The sequence below is a fragment of the Ctenocephalides felis genome, unplaced genomic scaffold (assembly GCF_003426905.1).
Source record: "Ctenocephalides felis isolate EL2017-DRISC unplaced genomic scaffold, ASM342690v1 CF-g0.4_SCAFFOLD_01886, whole genome shotgun sequence".
In the NCBI taxonomy this organism is placed as follows: domain Eukaryota; kingdom Metazoa; phylum Arthropoda; class Insecta; order Siphonaptera; family Pulicidae; genus Ctenocephalides; species Ctenocephalides felis.
Window position 1 is genome coordinate 72228474 of NW_020538040.1, and position 18723 is coordinate 72247196.

The 18723-nt window shown below is 29.6% G+C and overlaps 1 protein-coding gene across 1 annotated transcript in view; it reads right to left on the reverse strand.

Annotated features, from left to right (window-relative positions):
- LOC113375308 (potassium voltage-gated channel protein Shaw) overlaps positions 1 to 18723 on the reverse strand; it is a 315710-nt gene that overhangs the window by 136817 nt on the left and 160170 nt on the right. Inside the window, exon 4 of the mRNA XM_026615246.1 lies at positions 16029 to 16146. Within this exon, the coding sequence (XP_026471031.1) occupies positions 16029 to 16146 (118 nt within the window). The remainder of the gene's footprint in view (positions 1 to 16028; positions 16147 to 18723) is intronic.

Consider the following 18723-nt stretch of genomic DNA (forward strand, 5'->3'; position numbering starts at 1 on the left):
ATATATATATATATATATTAGAAATATGAACAAACAGCATTCTTTTTCGCACTAATTTATTAAATAATAATTTTACAAACGTTTCGAGACTTGGTTTGTCTCATCATCAGTGCTAAAATTTAAAATCTAGAATATGGAAATCTAAATTAGCATTATGTGCTATCCGTTACAAGTCATTCCTTTTACGGCATCACCAACGATCGCCGGAGTCTGAATTCTCTATCCAAGGTCAACTAGGTGAGTCATGAAATATAAAAAAAAGAGAAGGAATATGGCCCAGTTGAAAAACAGATGTCGCTAGGAGAAAAAGATTACGACAACATGAATGATGTTGTATGCTGATGAAATATTCATCAGCAGAATCGGAATAACGATTTATTTAATTCATCTTTTGTAAAATTGTTTTTTAAAATTTGATTTACTTTTTGGTCATTTTTATCCCATCAACATGTAAGTTTTTATATGGTATAAAAACTGTTAAAAATAAATTAAAATTAACAATACATCTTTGTAAACAGAACAACAGTGCTCACAATAGAAAAAACTAACAACGAAAGATAAAACTTTTGTTATGGATTTTTTTAACATTGGCGTTTATCTTCCGCTATCTACAAATTTTTCCATCTACTTTCAAACATTGTTGTTGAAAAGATATTAACTTTACTTGTTTTTGAGATATCAGTAGCGGAACTTTTCACGTGCGGACCTTTAAGACCCGCCTACCTTATACCGTCTACTTACAAATTATATATAAAAGTTATACTAAATATTCCAGGCGCTGCAATTTTCGTTGGCACAGACAGCATAAATAATCAAATTAATGTAATAGTTTTAGAAATTCAGACCGAATAAACATTTTAGCAAACGGTCAGATTATTAATAAATCCCATGCAGGTGCAGAGTTAGTAATACAAAATAGTGCAGCTGGGCACGCATTAAATTCTATGCTTGATCCAGGGTTTTCAGTTAAAGGGTAATGTTGTTGTAGATCCAGGAGCTGCAGGCGGTAAAGTAATTCCGGTAACTGTCGGAAATGTTTCGGACAGCACTGCACATTATAGAGCAGAAGAATTGAAATTAGAGGAACGCTTTATATAGATATAGAGATATATTTGCTAACTATTTATCGGTACTTCTTATCACTGGCAGTAAGATTATGAACTAAAATTGAGGAAATATTTCGGACAGCACTGCACTTTATAGAGTAGAAGAATTGAAATTAGGGGAACGTTTTATATAGATATAGATATATTTGCTAACTATTTATTGGTACTTCTTATCACTGGCAGTAAGATTATGAACTAAAATTAAGGAAATATTTCGGACAGCACTGCACTTTATAGAGTAGAAGAATTGAAATTAGAGGAACGCTTTATATAGATATAGAGATATATTTGCTAACTATTTATCGGTACTTCTTATCACTGGCAGTAAGATTATGAACTAAAATTAAGAAAATATTTCGGACAGCACTGCACTTTATAGAGTAGAAGAATTGAAATTAGGGGAACGTTTTATATAGATATAGATATATTTGCTAACTATTTATTGGTACTTCTTATCACTGGCAGTAAGATTATGAACTAAAATTAAGGAAATATTTCGGACAGCACTGCACTTTATAGAGTAGAAGAATTGAAATTAGAGGAACGCTTTATATAGATATAGAGATATATTTGCTAACTATTTATCGGTACTTCTTATCACTGGCAGTAAGATTATGAACTAAAATTAAGGAAATATTTCGGACAGCACTGCACTTTATAGAGTAGAAGAATTGAAATTAGGGGAACGTTTTATATAGATATAGATATATTTGCTAACTATTTATTGGTACTTCTTATAACTGGCAGTAAGATTATGAACTAAAATTAAGGAAATATTTCGGACAGCACTGCACTTTATAGAGTAGAAGAATTGAAATTAGGGGAACGTTTTATATAGATATAGATATATTTGCTAACTATTTATCGGTACTTCTTATCACTGGCAGTAAGATTATGAACTAAAATTAAGGAAATATTTCGGACAGCACTGCACTTTATAGAGTAGAAGAATTGAAATTAGGGGAACGTTTTATATAGATATAGATATATTTGCTAACTATTTATCGGTACTTCTTATCACTGGCAGTAAGAACATCAACTAAAATTAATTCTAAAAATATATACAATCCGATCACCTAAAATAATTATGTTTTTATTTCATTCAAGGACTGGAACTAACTTACGTTCTATCTCGTGTCTAGTACACAACCTATGTACAACAGAAGTACAAAAAGAACAAGGTGTAAGTAAAATTTCACCTCAATAAAGTGATGTAAACTATAGATATGTGCAAATAATTAACTTAACAAAAGAATTGATATATAACAACTGTTAATTCCAAAAATAAAACCTTGCATTTTTTTTTAATTAATATCTGATCAGTGCAATTTTTAATTCTTCAGTACAGACCAATTATTTCAAACTTCAAAGACTAATGATAACCACCTTTTGTAGGTATTGCATTATTCAAATTTATGATATTCGTAATATCATGAATTCTATATCATTCCTAAGTTTCACCAAAGTCGTCAAAAATGTTTTTTCCGCAATGAATTGGAGAAAGAATTATGTGAAAGAATGTTTGAACCCTGAACATTCAGTTTAGGATTTTTGGCAAAAATCTGAATGAAAAATATTGTAATTATTTACTATAAAGAAACGGTTCGCCGACGTCTTACAAATCTAATCAAGTCTTGATAGAGTTTCATCAAAATTTGAAATCGGAACGCTCACTTTTTGAGAAAATCTTTTCTATTGCGGTTTCAAAGTATATATTTTTACAATTTTTTGTCGAAAATATAAACTTCTTCTGAAATTTTATGATTTATATGATTAAATATTATAAAAATTGAATATGTGTTAAAGAAAGAAAGGCAGCCAGGGTGCAAAATGATACAACATTTAATTTTTAATTTTAAAAAGGTTTTGTAGAATAATAGCAACGTTATTCAATTAACGCGAAGCAGTTTAATTATTCAAAATTACAATCAATTATAATCAAAATATGAATCTTTAAACACAATAAACAAAACATTTAATCAACTCTTACAAGTTCAAAAATCTGGCCTTGGTAGTTATTTCTGTTTAATTTATTATAATCAGACTCATTGTTTTTTAAAATACAATCATTACAAATGATTTAGTAGAAGAATTCATCATAAGAGTTGAAATAACTACTAATTTAATTAATCCATCGCATTTTTTAAAACTTTTTTTATTATTATTTACTATTTTTTATCGATTACACCTCGCCAGTATATATTAGCTATTTTAGAGGTTATATAAAAAACGATTGAAGTTAAAAATGACAATACGTCTTATGTAACAATTAAACAATGCACACAGAAAATTACATTTTGGTGGTACTGTAAACTAAACAACCGTACCTAAAAACAAAAAGACAGGTAACGGAAAGTATAATTTCCTTAAAATATTGATAATGTATTGTCAAAAAATGTCACATTATAAGCGAAGGTGGAACTTTTTTCCGTATACCTTTAAACACCGCTCTACACTATACTAAAATTATAAAATCACCGCTGTTAAAATTTAAATATTGTATAAAACATCTAAAAAATAGCAACAGCATATCCATGTTCAGTAAATAACGCGCAGAAACTACTTGTTTTATTTCTTTATATTTATATAGCATTTTGCAAACTCAATAATATAATTTAATTATGGATTTTAAGTGTAACATTTATAAATTTTAAACAATCACCTAAAAGCGTTTACATGTACAGTTTAGCACACCTGGAGTAAATGCAGAATGTGTGTATGCGGGCCATGTAATTGCAAACGTACGGATACAGTGGTCTTATCTTCGTCGCCCAAATTACTTCTAAACATCTGTAATTCTGCAACTGGTTAATTTATCTAACATTTCTTGGTACTCTAACAAATTAAATAATAAACGAGGTAACTATGCAATCGCAAACGCAAGCGTCGAATACAGAAGGCTTAGTTCACTCCACAAGGTGCTGCAGCTTAGCATTAAATGATTGAATTTCTGAGAAATCCATTACGTAAATGATATTACCATATTACGTGTATGATTTTATTATATAATAATCCTCCTTGATATCTCTATTAACGCATTGCCATATTATTATATAATAATCTTCCTGCATTTCTCAATTAATACACGCAATTCGAGCCTTCGTAATATTGATTAAAATTCAAATGAAAAATTAATTTTGTGTATCAAATTTCGAAAACTAGAACAATGGCAAAAACAATAAGTATTAATAACATGGAGATACTTTTGTTTTCATATGTAGTAAGACAATATTGATATAACACGACTAGCAAAAAATTCCTAAAGCATATATTTTTGCATACTTTGCCAAAAAGTGGTCTTCATATAATTCGAGAAATTGATTTAAATAATATTATTTGTTCTAAGAAGGGTAGAGCGGGACTTAAATGTCCGCGAATAACAAAATTCATCACCGATATCTCAAAATCAAGTAAATTTAATAATTTTTAACAACAATATTTGAAAGTAGAAAAACTATAACAAAAGTATAAAAACCTATAACAAAAGTATTTTCTTTCATTTTTAGTTTTTTCGATTATGTTGTTCAGCTTACGAGACCTTAATATGATTTTCAAGTTACCTTATTTAATTCTTTCATAAGATGTTTTGTTAATATTAAATTAGATTTAATAGTTTTTTTATATAACCACTATTAAGACACTATTACACGTGGATGGGGTAAAGGAGACCAACTGAACCTTTACCCTTGCAAAGGTGTAAACAATAATAAATAGTAAATTAAAAGTAAAGTAATTTCACAAAAGATAAGTTAAATAAATAGTTATTCAAATGATTATTTCTAACTAAATACCAGATCAAAGTTATATACAGTGTTAAATCAGTAAAAATTATACCCATGGAATTTAAATTTTGCATTGAATAAGTAATGTAGTTATTATTTTATAAAATTACGTTAAAATTTAAAACAAGACATTGGACCTGTTTACCTCAGTAAAAAGAATCCGATGATAAATTTTTTAAAAAAACAGCAAAAAATACATTTTTACAGCTTGGAGTTTTACTGAACATAGTCAGATAGTAGTTTTTTTGATATGTGGATTTGTTTGATTTTCACAATATAATTGCACAAAATCAAATTCGCATGGTACGACAAGTGAAAATTGTCGAGTGATCTTGAATACTCGTATTATACATCTTCACTCTAAGTTTTTCACGAAGGATATACATGAGAAAATATGAAAAATCCAATTAGACAAAATGTCAAGTTGTGTCCGTTACAAACCAGATAAGTAAAAAGTTTATTATATTATCAGGCTAATGAATTGCTAACTGAATCGAACACGCTTTAAGAGTTTTGTTTTTATGATAAACAGGATTAGGTAACGCAGATGAATTCAGAAGAAATGAAAAGTTTTTACTTCGGGGAAATAAATTTTGTTACATTTCTTATAAACCCTCAATTTAAGCATCATACTCAAACATAAACGCAGAGATCTTAATTATATATTGTTTTGGAAAATCGGCTACTAATACTAATGCGATTGTGAAGAAATGATAACCTAAAATACATGACAAAAGAAATGAAATGAAAAGTTTGAAATAAAAAAAGTAGGTTTATCTCTATCAACATTAACATTCGAGCTTTTAACGATACTATTTTAAAGTAGGGGGAAAAAGCTTATTCATGTGATTGGAGTAAAAAGAACTGTGAATATACCAAAGGCGCAAACATTCAAAAATAGTGAACAAAAAGTAAATAAGTTAAAAAAGACAGTTTGACAACAGATAAATATAATTAATAGTTATTGCAACTATTATAATGAATTCGTCTGACGTAATTTTTTATATGCATTATGATTTTTGTAAAAAATATATTAGCCATGTACTGAACTTGTATAAATTATATGTAATAATTGTATTTCAATAAACAATGAATCGTATTAAGATAAACTAAATAAAAAGCATTATTTATGATATCAAGAAGAGTTGACAAAGATTTCTGTTAGTTATGTGAAATAATATACATTTTTTCAACCACATCGTGCATCGTGCATCGTGCATCGTGCTTATTATATAATGTAATAAAATAAAATAGTAAATTTTTTTGCCCACCGCTCTCCTATTGGGTTAAAAGAACCTAGTGATTTAAATATAATTTATCATTTGTGAATTTTGCTAAATAAAGTTGGATAATAGCCTATTTGATGAGGGTTATTAGTTGTTTTGTTTGATAACTTATAGTATAATTACTTATAGTCCAATTGAATCTTTTTGCCTCGTTCTACCCTATATAAAAGCGAGAAATACACGACGTTCTTACATTATGCAAATATATATATATATATATATATATATATATATATATATATCGAGTCATTTATACTAAGATTGCCTATCTCAATACCGTCTCCTTAATCTTGTACGAAATTGATTCAACCCGAAGCAAAATTGAGCAAAATTCGATAAGAAATGATTGCGGATAAATAATGCCATTATTATTGTTTCTCCTTATCTGTACCCAGACAGGTAAAATACATCAGATTGTTCAATCGTGGAAGCTGACATCGCATAATCCTAAGTCATCCTCGGGATTACAATCGCATCTAACCCGAGAACAATATAAAATATATTTTATCAGTTACAATCGGTGTTTTTTTTGCGATTTTCATACAATACTGTATCGATATACGTGTTAAGGAAATTGCTTCGGAGATAAGTAACTTATTTATAATTGCCGATAGTGTTTCCTAAAAGAGAATAGTGCCTTATTTTTAGAGTTATGGAAGAGGGATAATAATACTTAATTATCTATATTCTGTTCGATTTGATTTGAGCATATTAGATCAGTTGGAAGCATGTCCATTGACTGACATTATGCCACTTCATTATCAGTGTATCAAGTTGCTGTCAGTATCACGGCATCATTGGCTTTTGGCGTATTTGTTCATCAATATGCAGCTTGGAGCTTTCCGTGTCTCATTAGTAAGAGCTTTGGCCTTGCACTGACAAAACTCCTGCTTCCATGCCCACATAGCCTGATATCAAGCAGTAGTAAACCAATTACCATTACCGATGGATTACCTTCTAAAAAAAGCGCTGTTGAGAAAAAGTTTTATTATAACAGCTCATAAAACTGTTAAGTTCTAATAGCTTTTTACAAATGAAAAGAAAAGTTAAACTAAACAAATTGGTTATTTTGAAAACATGTACGATACAATAATGCAAATAGCAGTTATTTCATACAACTTATCTAATTGACAATAATATAAAAAAAAAAATAGATACTTTTTTTTATAAAACATTTATTGAAATAATAGTTGTCTATGTACCACCTCATTCTCATCTCAGTATATCAATTTTTTGTCCATATCCAAGCTTCGTATGTATATAATATTTGCTTTATTAAAATACGAGTATAACTTGATAGTCAATGAAGTGTCAAATGAATATTTTAAACTTTTTAATATTTTTGTCAATCTTCATATAATAGGCAATACATATAATTTAAAATATATATGTATACTCACAGTTTATTTATGCATCATATGGTATAATGTGAGTGTTTTGTACTCAATGAAAAATAAAACTGAACTGAATCTCAGAAATATAAACATTAAATCATATTATTTATTAAATTTTAATTTTCAATTCTTTCATGTCTAAATAATGAACTCTTTCTACTATAAAATATAATTTTTAAATCACATTGTGAATATCTCAAATACCATTTTTATAATTCGAAATCTATATGTTAAAGAAAGTGCTGAAGCACCAGGTGGGTGCATGCAACTGCCTGTCAGCTTTATTGCCAATATGCCCGTATGATTCCAAATCCTGATCGTTATTATACCATCCTTATCTTCAGGATTATAAACACTTCAGCCTAAAGGTTTTTGTGTAAGATAATCTGCCTGTGCTGATTTTTATTTTAGCAAAATTACTTGATTATTGGATTTTATGCCAATATTGGGTAACTTGAATGGCCAGCATAATTTCGACACGCATTAAATAGCTCATTTTGGATTAAATATCTGGACTATATATTATAAATGAAAAAAAAACTAAAAAATAATAAACATCTTGTATCACTAAACTTCATTTTGTAGGTTTATCATATTTTAGGATGTTCGTTGAGAATATTATCATAAAAGGTTTTATAAAAATTGAAAATTCTAGATTTAATGACGATCCGGACGATATTTGCCAACTGATGATGTCTTTCGAATCGTTTTTAAACCTTCAAAATCGGTTCAAGATGTTTTGGGAAACGCTGAATTTTTTGCAGATTTTTAGCCCTTATACAGTTTTATCGAATGGCTTTTGAATTTTCAAAATCATTGCAGCCGGTTTTGAGCAAACGCCGACAAAAGGTCAAATTTTGGTTCATTTTTGTCTTAAATAATTCAGAATAATGTGGAAAAAACATAAAAGTATCAAGTCGTGATTTCTGACACAAACATAAACTTTTTCATTAGAAGGTCTGCAACATATTGATTTTATTATTCTTTTAATAGTAGTCCCCTGAAAACTTTTTACTAAGTAACAAATCTTTCATCTACATTTTCAAGTTTTATTTTCAATTCTTATATCTACATTTTTGAACTTTTCAAAATTAATACTATTAATCAGTTGTGTTATCAAGTTGCAACCAGCAAAGTATTTATACTCAGAACCTTGTGGTTAAAAAAAAAACAAACCAAAAGCCACCACGAGTTATTATATAGATGGGAAAAAGTTTGAGTAAATAAAAAAAATATAATTTGAATAAAAATAGCTTAAATTAATATTATTATTCTCAACTTCCGCCCAGGACTATTTTGCCTTTGTAACTTATTGACAAGGCCATATTGATATAAAATTATTTTTCTATTATCTAAAATTATATTAGAAGTTTATATTTTCTCGATACCAAAAAAGTATTATTAATTCATTTCAATTTCATACGTATAAAAGACGCTGGAATGTTTTGATGGAACCCTCTTTCATTTTTACAAAATAGCATCTCTCACAAAGAATTTTTCAGTCAAGTTATTACATTGAATTTGTTCGCGATTTTTATCTTATGATATAATTTTAATTACATGAGTTCCTGTTACGCAACCAATTCGAAAAGGTCGGTTAAAATATATTGTTAGTATATATTTCACTGTTTCGTCGCTTCACGATAAAGATCAATACGTCAACTAGACATCCTTTGGGAGGACTGATTTTATTTATTTGTTTGTTTACCATTCGTTTTTCCTTCTCAACAATGTTTGTGTGTCCATACTTTGAAAAGTCTTCAAACGGACATCAATGGAAAGCTATCGGTTTACTTTATAAGCAGTTTTTAGAAATTATACTTTTATATTTGCTACCTAAGTAGATATCTGTACAAAAACACCCACACACACACAATATATATATATATATATATATATATATATATATTACATATCATAAATTTCCAACAAGCAAAAAAATGTTTTCCGAAAGGTAGCATAATCGTTTCTTTGTCATTTTTATAACAGCCCGCTTAAGTTACGGGTCTCTTAATAGTAAAGAAGAGTATATTTTAGATGAACATAATATTAATATATATTCGATAAACTCATTCATAAAATAAAACTAGTGGTGCATGTCATTGGGCCTTAAGGCAAATTGATGACACTTTCCGTGCGCAGTTAAACATTCGCGGAATAAAAATAATCAATCATCGATAAAAATTTATCAATGAATAATAGCAATTGTTTTTTATATTTTAAAATAAATATCAAAAATACTATAAATTTCATTGTCATATTTTTTAGATTTATTACAATATATGTGCTTCGATATAGGCGACGGTCTTTATCTATGTGTATTTATTTATTTACAAATTTAATAGCAATCAGATTCTTACTATTCTATAAGCTATTAAGATGTACTTGAACTCAAAACTGAGCTCGCATGTGTATCTACAAAACCAAAATTCAAATACACAAAACATTTTTGAATCACTATAATCGGATGCGCCGTTCTCTCAATAACTACCAATCTACACACTATTTGCTCCGTATCTCCGAAACCGGTGGTTCTGTCTTTGCAAAAATGTGATCATTCATTCACTCAATTAATACAAATCATTCTAATTCTAAATCTTTTTTGATCATTTTAATCGAATGTGCCGTTCTCTCAAAAACCGTTTGTTTTTGCACTTTTTGCAGAAACAGCTGCACCTGTCTTCCAAAAACTGATCAGCACGTCTCCTTGTCAATAACTATCGAATGATTTGAATATCGTAGACAAATATCTGTATCTAAACATAAGCGCACATGCACTGGGAACATTCTGTGAAAATTTGAGCACCTCAAAATTAAAAAAAAAAAACATTAAAATATAGGAATTAGTATAGTAAGTATAGTAATATAGAAACTTTATATGTCGTGCTAATTAACGGAAAGCCGTGAAATACAAAAAAAATAAGCTTTTTTCACACACACACATATATCTATTTTTATTTAAGGTATGCTAAAATGTTCAAAAACCTCTAAAATGTAAAAATATCCAAACATTTTTACTTTTGATTTTTTTGCGATTACTATAACTAATTCCCTATGGAAAGGTAAAAAGTGCGAGTTATAATAAAAATCAAGTTAGAAACAGTGAGACGATTTTCATACTAACATAAATAAGTGTATCAATTTAAGTACACATATAAAATACTCATAATAAATTATAATGATGCCGCAAGGCAGGTGTACAAATAAAAAAATAACACATGTAACATACAACTATTGTAATATGTAAACAAATCTAAGATTAATAAAGAGTTTTGAAATCAATCAGCGAGACGAGGTCTAACATTTTTGTCCTTTAGAAAACATTTTTGTCCTTTAGAAAACGTTTTATTTATACAATACATATATTATATCAAATTACATTATATTGAATTCTAGTCATAATCTGTATATAATTAATAATAAGTTTACTGATGCATGATAGTACTAATGATGTTTGTTGTGGACACGTTATAATGTGGATTTCCAATATTCAATATCTACTGATGTATATATATATATATATATATATATATATATATATAATTGGACTGTATATACTAATTAAATGTATCAATATATCGCTATCTCCTCTCTCGGTATTGAACCCCTTGAAATCCTGGTATTGCTTGTGCACATAACTGTAAGAGATGGGCCTTAAGCTGCTTAGCATCAATTTAACTGTAAGTAGTGATATGCACCTTAACGTCTGCGTACCTCTTGTAAAGGGACCTATTTCATTAAGGGTTCAACTCTATATCTGTTTCTATACCGCAGTCATTCGGTTGTGTGATACAAATTTATTTAACCATATGGTTTGTATCTAAATACCAATACGACTTGATAATGATGTAGTAGCAGCCAAATTTAATAATTTATTACAATTATATATATATATTTTATATTTATATATTTTTATATATATATATATATATATATATATATATATTATATTGGGTTGGGGAAAAAGAAATCCATTATTTTTACGTGAACTTCAAGACTTTATTTAAATGTTTTGCATTGTCCGATTTAGGTCAAACATGCACCATTTTGTTCTATAATTTGTTGCCATTTTAATGGTAGCTTCATTATGCTTCTCTCATAGAAGTCTTGGTCCTTATTAGCGAAAAACTCCAGCAATTGATTTTCACACTCTTCCCTTGATGCCAATTTCTTATCACTAAAAAAGTTTTGCAATGCAAGAAAAAGATGGTAATCGCTGGATGCAAGGTCCGGACTGTATGGTGGATGCATCAAAACTTCCCAACCAAGCTCCTGGAGTTTCTGACGAGTCACTATAGAAGTGTGTGGCCTGGCGTTGTCCTGATGGAACACGACACCTCTTCCGTTGGCCAATTCTGGCCGTTTTTGGTCAATTGCTCGCTTCAGACGGTCCAGTTGTTGACAATAGATGTCTGAATTTAATGTTTGGCCATATGGAAGCAACTCGTAATAAATGATTCCTTTCCAATCCCACTAAACGCAAAGCAGAACCTTCCTGGCCGTTAGTCCCGGTTTGGCCACCGTCTGAGCTGCTTCACGAGACTTATGAGAGAGGCATAATAAAGCTACCATTAAAATGGCAACAAATAATAGAACAAAATGGTGCATATTTGACCTAAATCGGACAATGCAAAACATGTTAAATAGAGTCTTGAAGTTCACGTAAAAATAATGGATTTCTTTTTCCCCAATAGAATTCAAATTTTTAAATCGCTAAGAATGTGGAAAGAAATTATTGGCTGCAGCAAAAACAACAAACTTGATCGAGTCTAAGATTCGAATCTTAAATGAGATAATTACAAATAACAATAAATATGTCCCGAGATATCCATTCATAAAATAAACTGTTGAAGACGCAAACACGTTTGAACTGACTACTGCGTCGCGCCAATTTTTAACTTTCCGTAGGATAAGTTATAGTAATCGCATAAAATCGAATATGAAAGTTTTTATATATCTTTAGGTTTCAAAGGTTTCTGAATAGTTTGGCATACCTTAGAAAAAATGGATGTGTGTGTATGTGTATGTGTATATGTGTGTATATAAGAATAAGTTAAAATAAAAGTTAAAATATTTGGCGGTCAAAAATATTTATATACATCATAATATTAGATATTTTATAGAGATTTTAATAATGTGTACACATTTTGTGTAATTTTTTTGGTTTCCGTACCAAGATTTTTAATTACGGTACGGGAACTTCCAGCAATTTGCCTTAGCCACGATGCCGTGCACCCCAGTAGTTAAATTAGATGTCATATGTTATACGAGTCGTACACGTCATTTCGTTCGTATTACTCCTACTTCAAGTTGAATTTTTTGGTCTCTATACAACACAATAAAAATGCTGCGATTTGTACTAATTCTGAGTTTCTCATAGGACGGTTCTCATACAACGCGATAGCCAGTTTTCATAGAACGCAGTACGAATTATTCTGAATTGTATGTTATATTCGAGTTTTTTATAGCACGGTCCCCATACCACACAGTACGCACATACCGCGTTGACTGTATATGCGTAAAGGCCATTGATTAACATATTTTTTGAGAACTTTTGAAAAATCAATCTGAACACAATAGAGTATTGAACAGTAAGCTAGTGCTTGGAATAGAAGCGGCGCCCGCATCCGCGAAATAATTAATTAATTCAGAGTTTCTTTTCTGGTGCTAAATCATTTATCGCGAGAGCCGATCTCGTTGTCTGTTGTCTGTTTCGGAGTAAAAGTGGCCCGCGGGCGTGTAGTGAGTTCATTCGGTCGATCTCATTCGGCTGAAGGTTTCCCTCGCAGTGGCTTTAAACACAAAAGGGTTACCGGTCCCGAAAAGGATACTCTCCATTCAAGGGGCGAAGATAAAGCGACCGCATATCGCAGCGTGAAGTAGCGCCGGGCAGGCGCCGCTGGGAATAAGCTAACTTACTGACCTTAATTCCCCGTAGCATCAGCCAGAAACCCTTTGCGGATATGATGATTCTTCATTCAAACTAACAGATTTTCTTCCGATAATACTCGACGCCGGGCAAAATAGCCGCATACCGTTTCGAAGTAATGCCACCGAATTACTTTACATATTAGCTAAAGTATTTTGTCCCATTTTGTAGCAGTGGAATAATATATATAAAATAATTTATATACTAGTGGGGCGCATGGCATCGTGCCTTAAAGCAAATTGCTGGAACTTCCGGTACCAAAAATTATTTTGAAGAAAAATTTATTTTGTAATATTTTGGAAATTCTGAATTTTTTTTCAAACCCATACGGAACCCATAGGAATGTAAACAAAATTTATACTTATTGTTAAAATTTCTATAAAATATCTGATAATTTGATGTGCATATGTCTAATGATCATTTTTGACAGCTAAATGGCATTTTTTTTTTACTTTTTTTTACTAGATCTCCGAAACCGCTAGACCTGCTTTCATGAAAATTTGATCAGATCACTTTTTGCCCCATATCTTCGGAACGGCTAGACCTGTCTTTGCCAAAAACTAATCAGCACGTTTTTTGAATTATTCAAATCGCTTCATCCGTGTTTCCGAAATCGTCGACGAAAATTTGTATCCGCACACATATACAAACACGCACACACACACACATACACACACATACACACAGACACACATATACATCCATTTTTTCTAAAGTATGCCGAAATGTTCAGACGGTTTTAAAACGTAAATATATATAAAAATTTTCATTTTTTATTTTTTTGCGATTACTATAACTTGCCCTACGAGAAGTTAATAAATTTATACAGTAATACCCCGCTTAACGCTGTTTAGTTAGCGCTCTTTTATTCAAGTCAAGTTCTGCAACTAGAATTACCCGTTTAAGAAATAATATCATACAGGTAATAAAAACAATTGTATAAATGGATTGACGACGAAATTGACCGCAATATGCCATTAAGCCAATATTCCCCTTGTTATGACCCGATTAATTCATAACACGAATTACGAAAAGAGTTTGTGATCAACTAGATACTACCAAACTTTGTTACAAATTACACTTTTTGTTTATAATGTTGAAGGATCACATATAATTATTAATTGACTATATTAGACACATACATTAAAAAGATGATAGATAGTTTTAATTGTGTATTTAAATAAAATACCAAACTTTGTTAAAAATTCCACTTTTTGTTTATAATGTTGAAGGATCAGATATAATTAGATATTGACTATGTTAGACTCATAAATATTAGAAAGATGACAGATAGTTTTATTTGTATATTTGAATGAAATACTTGATATGTTATGAAGTTGAGTTAATATACTTGTTGCTAGTTCGACTGTTGAAATATTACTAATGTTCATTAGTTTAAGTTTTATTTAAAACTGAATGATACATAGTTGGAATTTATGTTAATACTAATATAAAAAGTTTTATAATTTAATATGATTTTTCTGAATGTTACATTTGTTAACCAATCAGGTATTGACCGGTAATTCCATGATACGTGGAATTGAACCGGATACAGGTGATCAGAATTTCTTAGAAATATGTGTTAATTGTACGATGGCACATTTAAGGACAGGATGCATTACGATAATAGGGATTACTTTATAATTCGAAATAGTAAACCAATGGATAAGGGTTTATTATTGCAATGAAAGTTAAAATATACTTATATAATTTTATTAGGCCAGGCTTTGCAGTAAGGCGTTAACACCCCTAACCCTAATATTTCCATGTAAAGATAGCCTCATTTAGCTGTTTCGCATTACGCTTCCCCGCGTTAAGCGGAATATGCTGTATATATTGTGAAAACCATATCAATTAATACATATCAAACAACTATCTGACTATATTCAGTAAAATTCTCAGTTTATTCATAATTGTAGAACTGTATTTATTGCTGCTTTTCAAGAATGTATTACCTGGATCTTTCACCCCACACACGTGTAAAGTTTCATAATTTTATAAAAAAGAAACTGTTGAATCTAACTTAAAATTAACAATACTAAAAAATACTAAATAGTAAATTGTATTAAAGTCTCGCAAACTAAACAACAGTACTCACAACCAAAAAACCTAACAACGAGAGAAAATACTTTTGTAATAGATTCTTAAACTTGGCCGTAAATATCTTAATGGAAACATTGTGTAATTTGAGGCAATGACTCACATCGCGTGGTTACACATCTTTTGCCCTTTACTTTCAAATACTATTGTTATTTTTTTTTAACTTCACTTGTTTTTGAAATATTGATGGTGTTTTTTTTTACCAGTGGGTCTTTCCGTATATGTTAAATTACAGTAAAAAATTAATTGTACCAATGATTGTCAGTTCAGTACAAGTGCCATATAATGTATATTTCTTCCAACTATCATAATTTTTATCACATAAAATATCAATGGCATGGATAAATAAATAAAACATATAGGTAATTATTTTATTACTATTATGCGCCATTTCACGATTACAGCCTGTTCAATTAAAATTATCTACTGACCTGGGTATACGTCATCCAACAACACGGCTCTACTTGGTTCGAGTCCAGCCCCCAAAATTCAAGCTCCTCTTCGAACAACGGCCCGCATACATCCGTGGGATAGTGCAGCTTTCCAGTCCTGAAAGTGTTTTAATATGCATCAGTAAATTAATTTTGTGCTTTTTAAAGTAAAATCAACATTGCTGATGGATAAAATCTAATAACTGGTGGCGTATGAGATTGTGCATTGAGGCAAACTTCAGGAAATATAACTGAATAAAATTTGTAATCAGCATGAAGATAGTGTGGAGCAAAAAACAAAACTAGTGGTGTATGGCATCGTGCTTTATGGTAAATTGCTGGAACTTTCCGTACCGCAATGAAATATTCGAGGAATATTAAATGTTCTCAAATAGATTAATGTAAATTCTGTGACTTACATATGTTTACAGAAAAATAAATGAACAAAATTTAATGAATCGAACTCAATATAAAGGACATTGTTAACGCCTCATTCCCAACCCTGGTATAATTATTATATTTTATTATCTCCATGCAGGATAGCGACAATAAACCCTCATCCCTTTCATTGTTACGCATCTTGTTCCAAAATCAGTAATCTATTTTTCCTAGAATTTTTATCACCTGTCCAAAAAAATTCAATTTCGATTTTTGGACGATTACAATAAGTTACCCTACGGGAAGTTATTATTTTGCAAAATAGAAAACAATTTTTCATTTTTTTTCTGAAATAGGTAAATTTGTTAGGTAATCGAATATTAATAATCAATTATTATAACTGTTTTTTTAAACTTACATCATAGAACAAAATTGTTTATATTGTATATTTTGGCAGTAATATAATATAATATAAAATAGAGTTGAGCTACCTCGGAGCATTTTATGTTTGTGGATATAAATCCTCACATGAAGTTATATCCTCCATAAGTTATATAACTCTTTAAAGTGCCTTCAATTTCTCTAGTTATTTCCTGAATTATTTAACGCGTCCAGAGTATTTCTTGTGTTGTCTTACTAATACACGAAATTTAAACCCCATTTATCGTTATATTAGTCTAGTTATATACTATGATCTACTCATGAAATTTTGCGAAGTCTAATTTGAAAAAAAAAAATTGTTAAACGCAAAATTTTAGTAACTTCTTCACCTAATATTAAAATTTGATGATTAATTCAATATTAGTTTCAATCGTAGGTTTCAATTACAATAATCATTATCATCTGTTGCTTTAGTGAAAGTAAGTAAAGCAATAATATTCGTACTCCAATAATATTAAAAAACGTAATAAGTGTTATATGAAGACAAACAAGAAAAAGTATCATTTTTTGGTAAATGTATTTTTCAAATGTTAAAAGATTAAAATTCTGCAATAGTAAATAGTAGAAAACTAACAAAAAATTCATATGCGATTAGAAAATTAAAAAATCGATAACAAGCTTGTAATGTTATAGTTCACGGTCTCTTTTGATTAGACAAATTTGAGTAAACAGTAAATACTGTCCACACAAGACAGTGGGCTTTAACCGTTACGCCATAGAACATTATATAAAAATATACTCCACATTTATAACATTTAATTTTTACATTTAATACATGTTTAACATTACATAGTAATTATTTCATATTGTTGAAAATATGTAATAATTATAATTTGCATTTTGAAAGCTTTAAAATTAATAGCATTAACAAAATTTTGACTTAAATATAAAACAGCATACAATATTTTATTTTAATATTTAAATATTACATTAGAATTGGCTGATTAATTCAATATTAGTTTCAATCATAATAATCCTTATATTCGTACTACAATAATATTAAAAAAACGTAATGAGTGTTATAGGAAAACAAATGAGGAGAAAAGCATCTTTCTAGGTAAAGGTGTTTTTCTAATGTTAAAGGATTCTGTAATAGAAAATAGCAAAGAACTAACAAAAAATTTATAGGAGATTGGAAAAAAACGATAACAAGCTTGTAAAATTATAATTCACAGTCCACACAAGGCAGTGTGCTTACCCGTTACGCTAAGGAACAACTATATATACAATTGTACTATGATTTAATACAATAATTTAAACTTGATGAAATAATGAAATAAAATGGTTTAAACAAAAACATAGATTGCAGTAAATATATAAAAAATACACTCCACATTCATAACATTTATTTTTGACATTTTATACATGTTTAACAAAATCACATACAATTTTTACATACAGTTGAAAATACGTAACAATTAGAATTTGCATTTTTCAAATTGTAAAACTAATTGCATTAACAGCATTTTGATTCAAATATAACACCTTATGATATATTTTATTTTATTATTTAAATATCGAATTAAAATTGAAGATTTGAACGAAGAGGTAGACAGCAGAAAAGCGCACGAACATCATTACGGAATGTTTAAAAATAAAATTTAAACAAACCCTTGCAGCTTCCGTGGAATATTTAATCAAATTTCTAGCGTTAATGTAGCCCGCCATGTGAAGAGCCAGCATCGAATAGGTCAGAGCCGCCGTGTACCGCAAAACGTGCAAAAATAGGTGGTTCTCCAGGAACGGAATAATATGTTCGCAGTCTGATCCAAAAAACGTTTCCATGGCACTTGACAGGTTTTCCAAAATCCACGGGCTCATGGCATATACCAATTTTTGTGACTTCATCCACATTAAATTTACAAGAACTTCACTC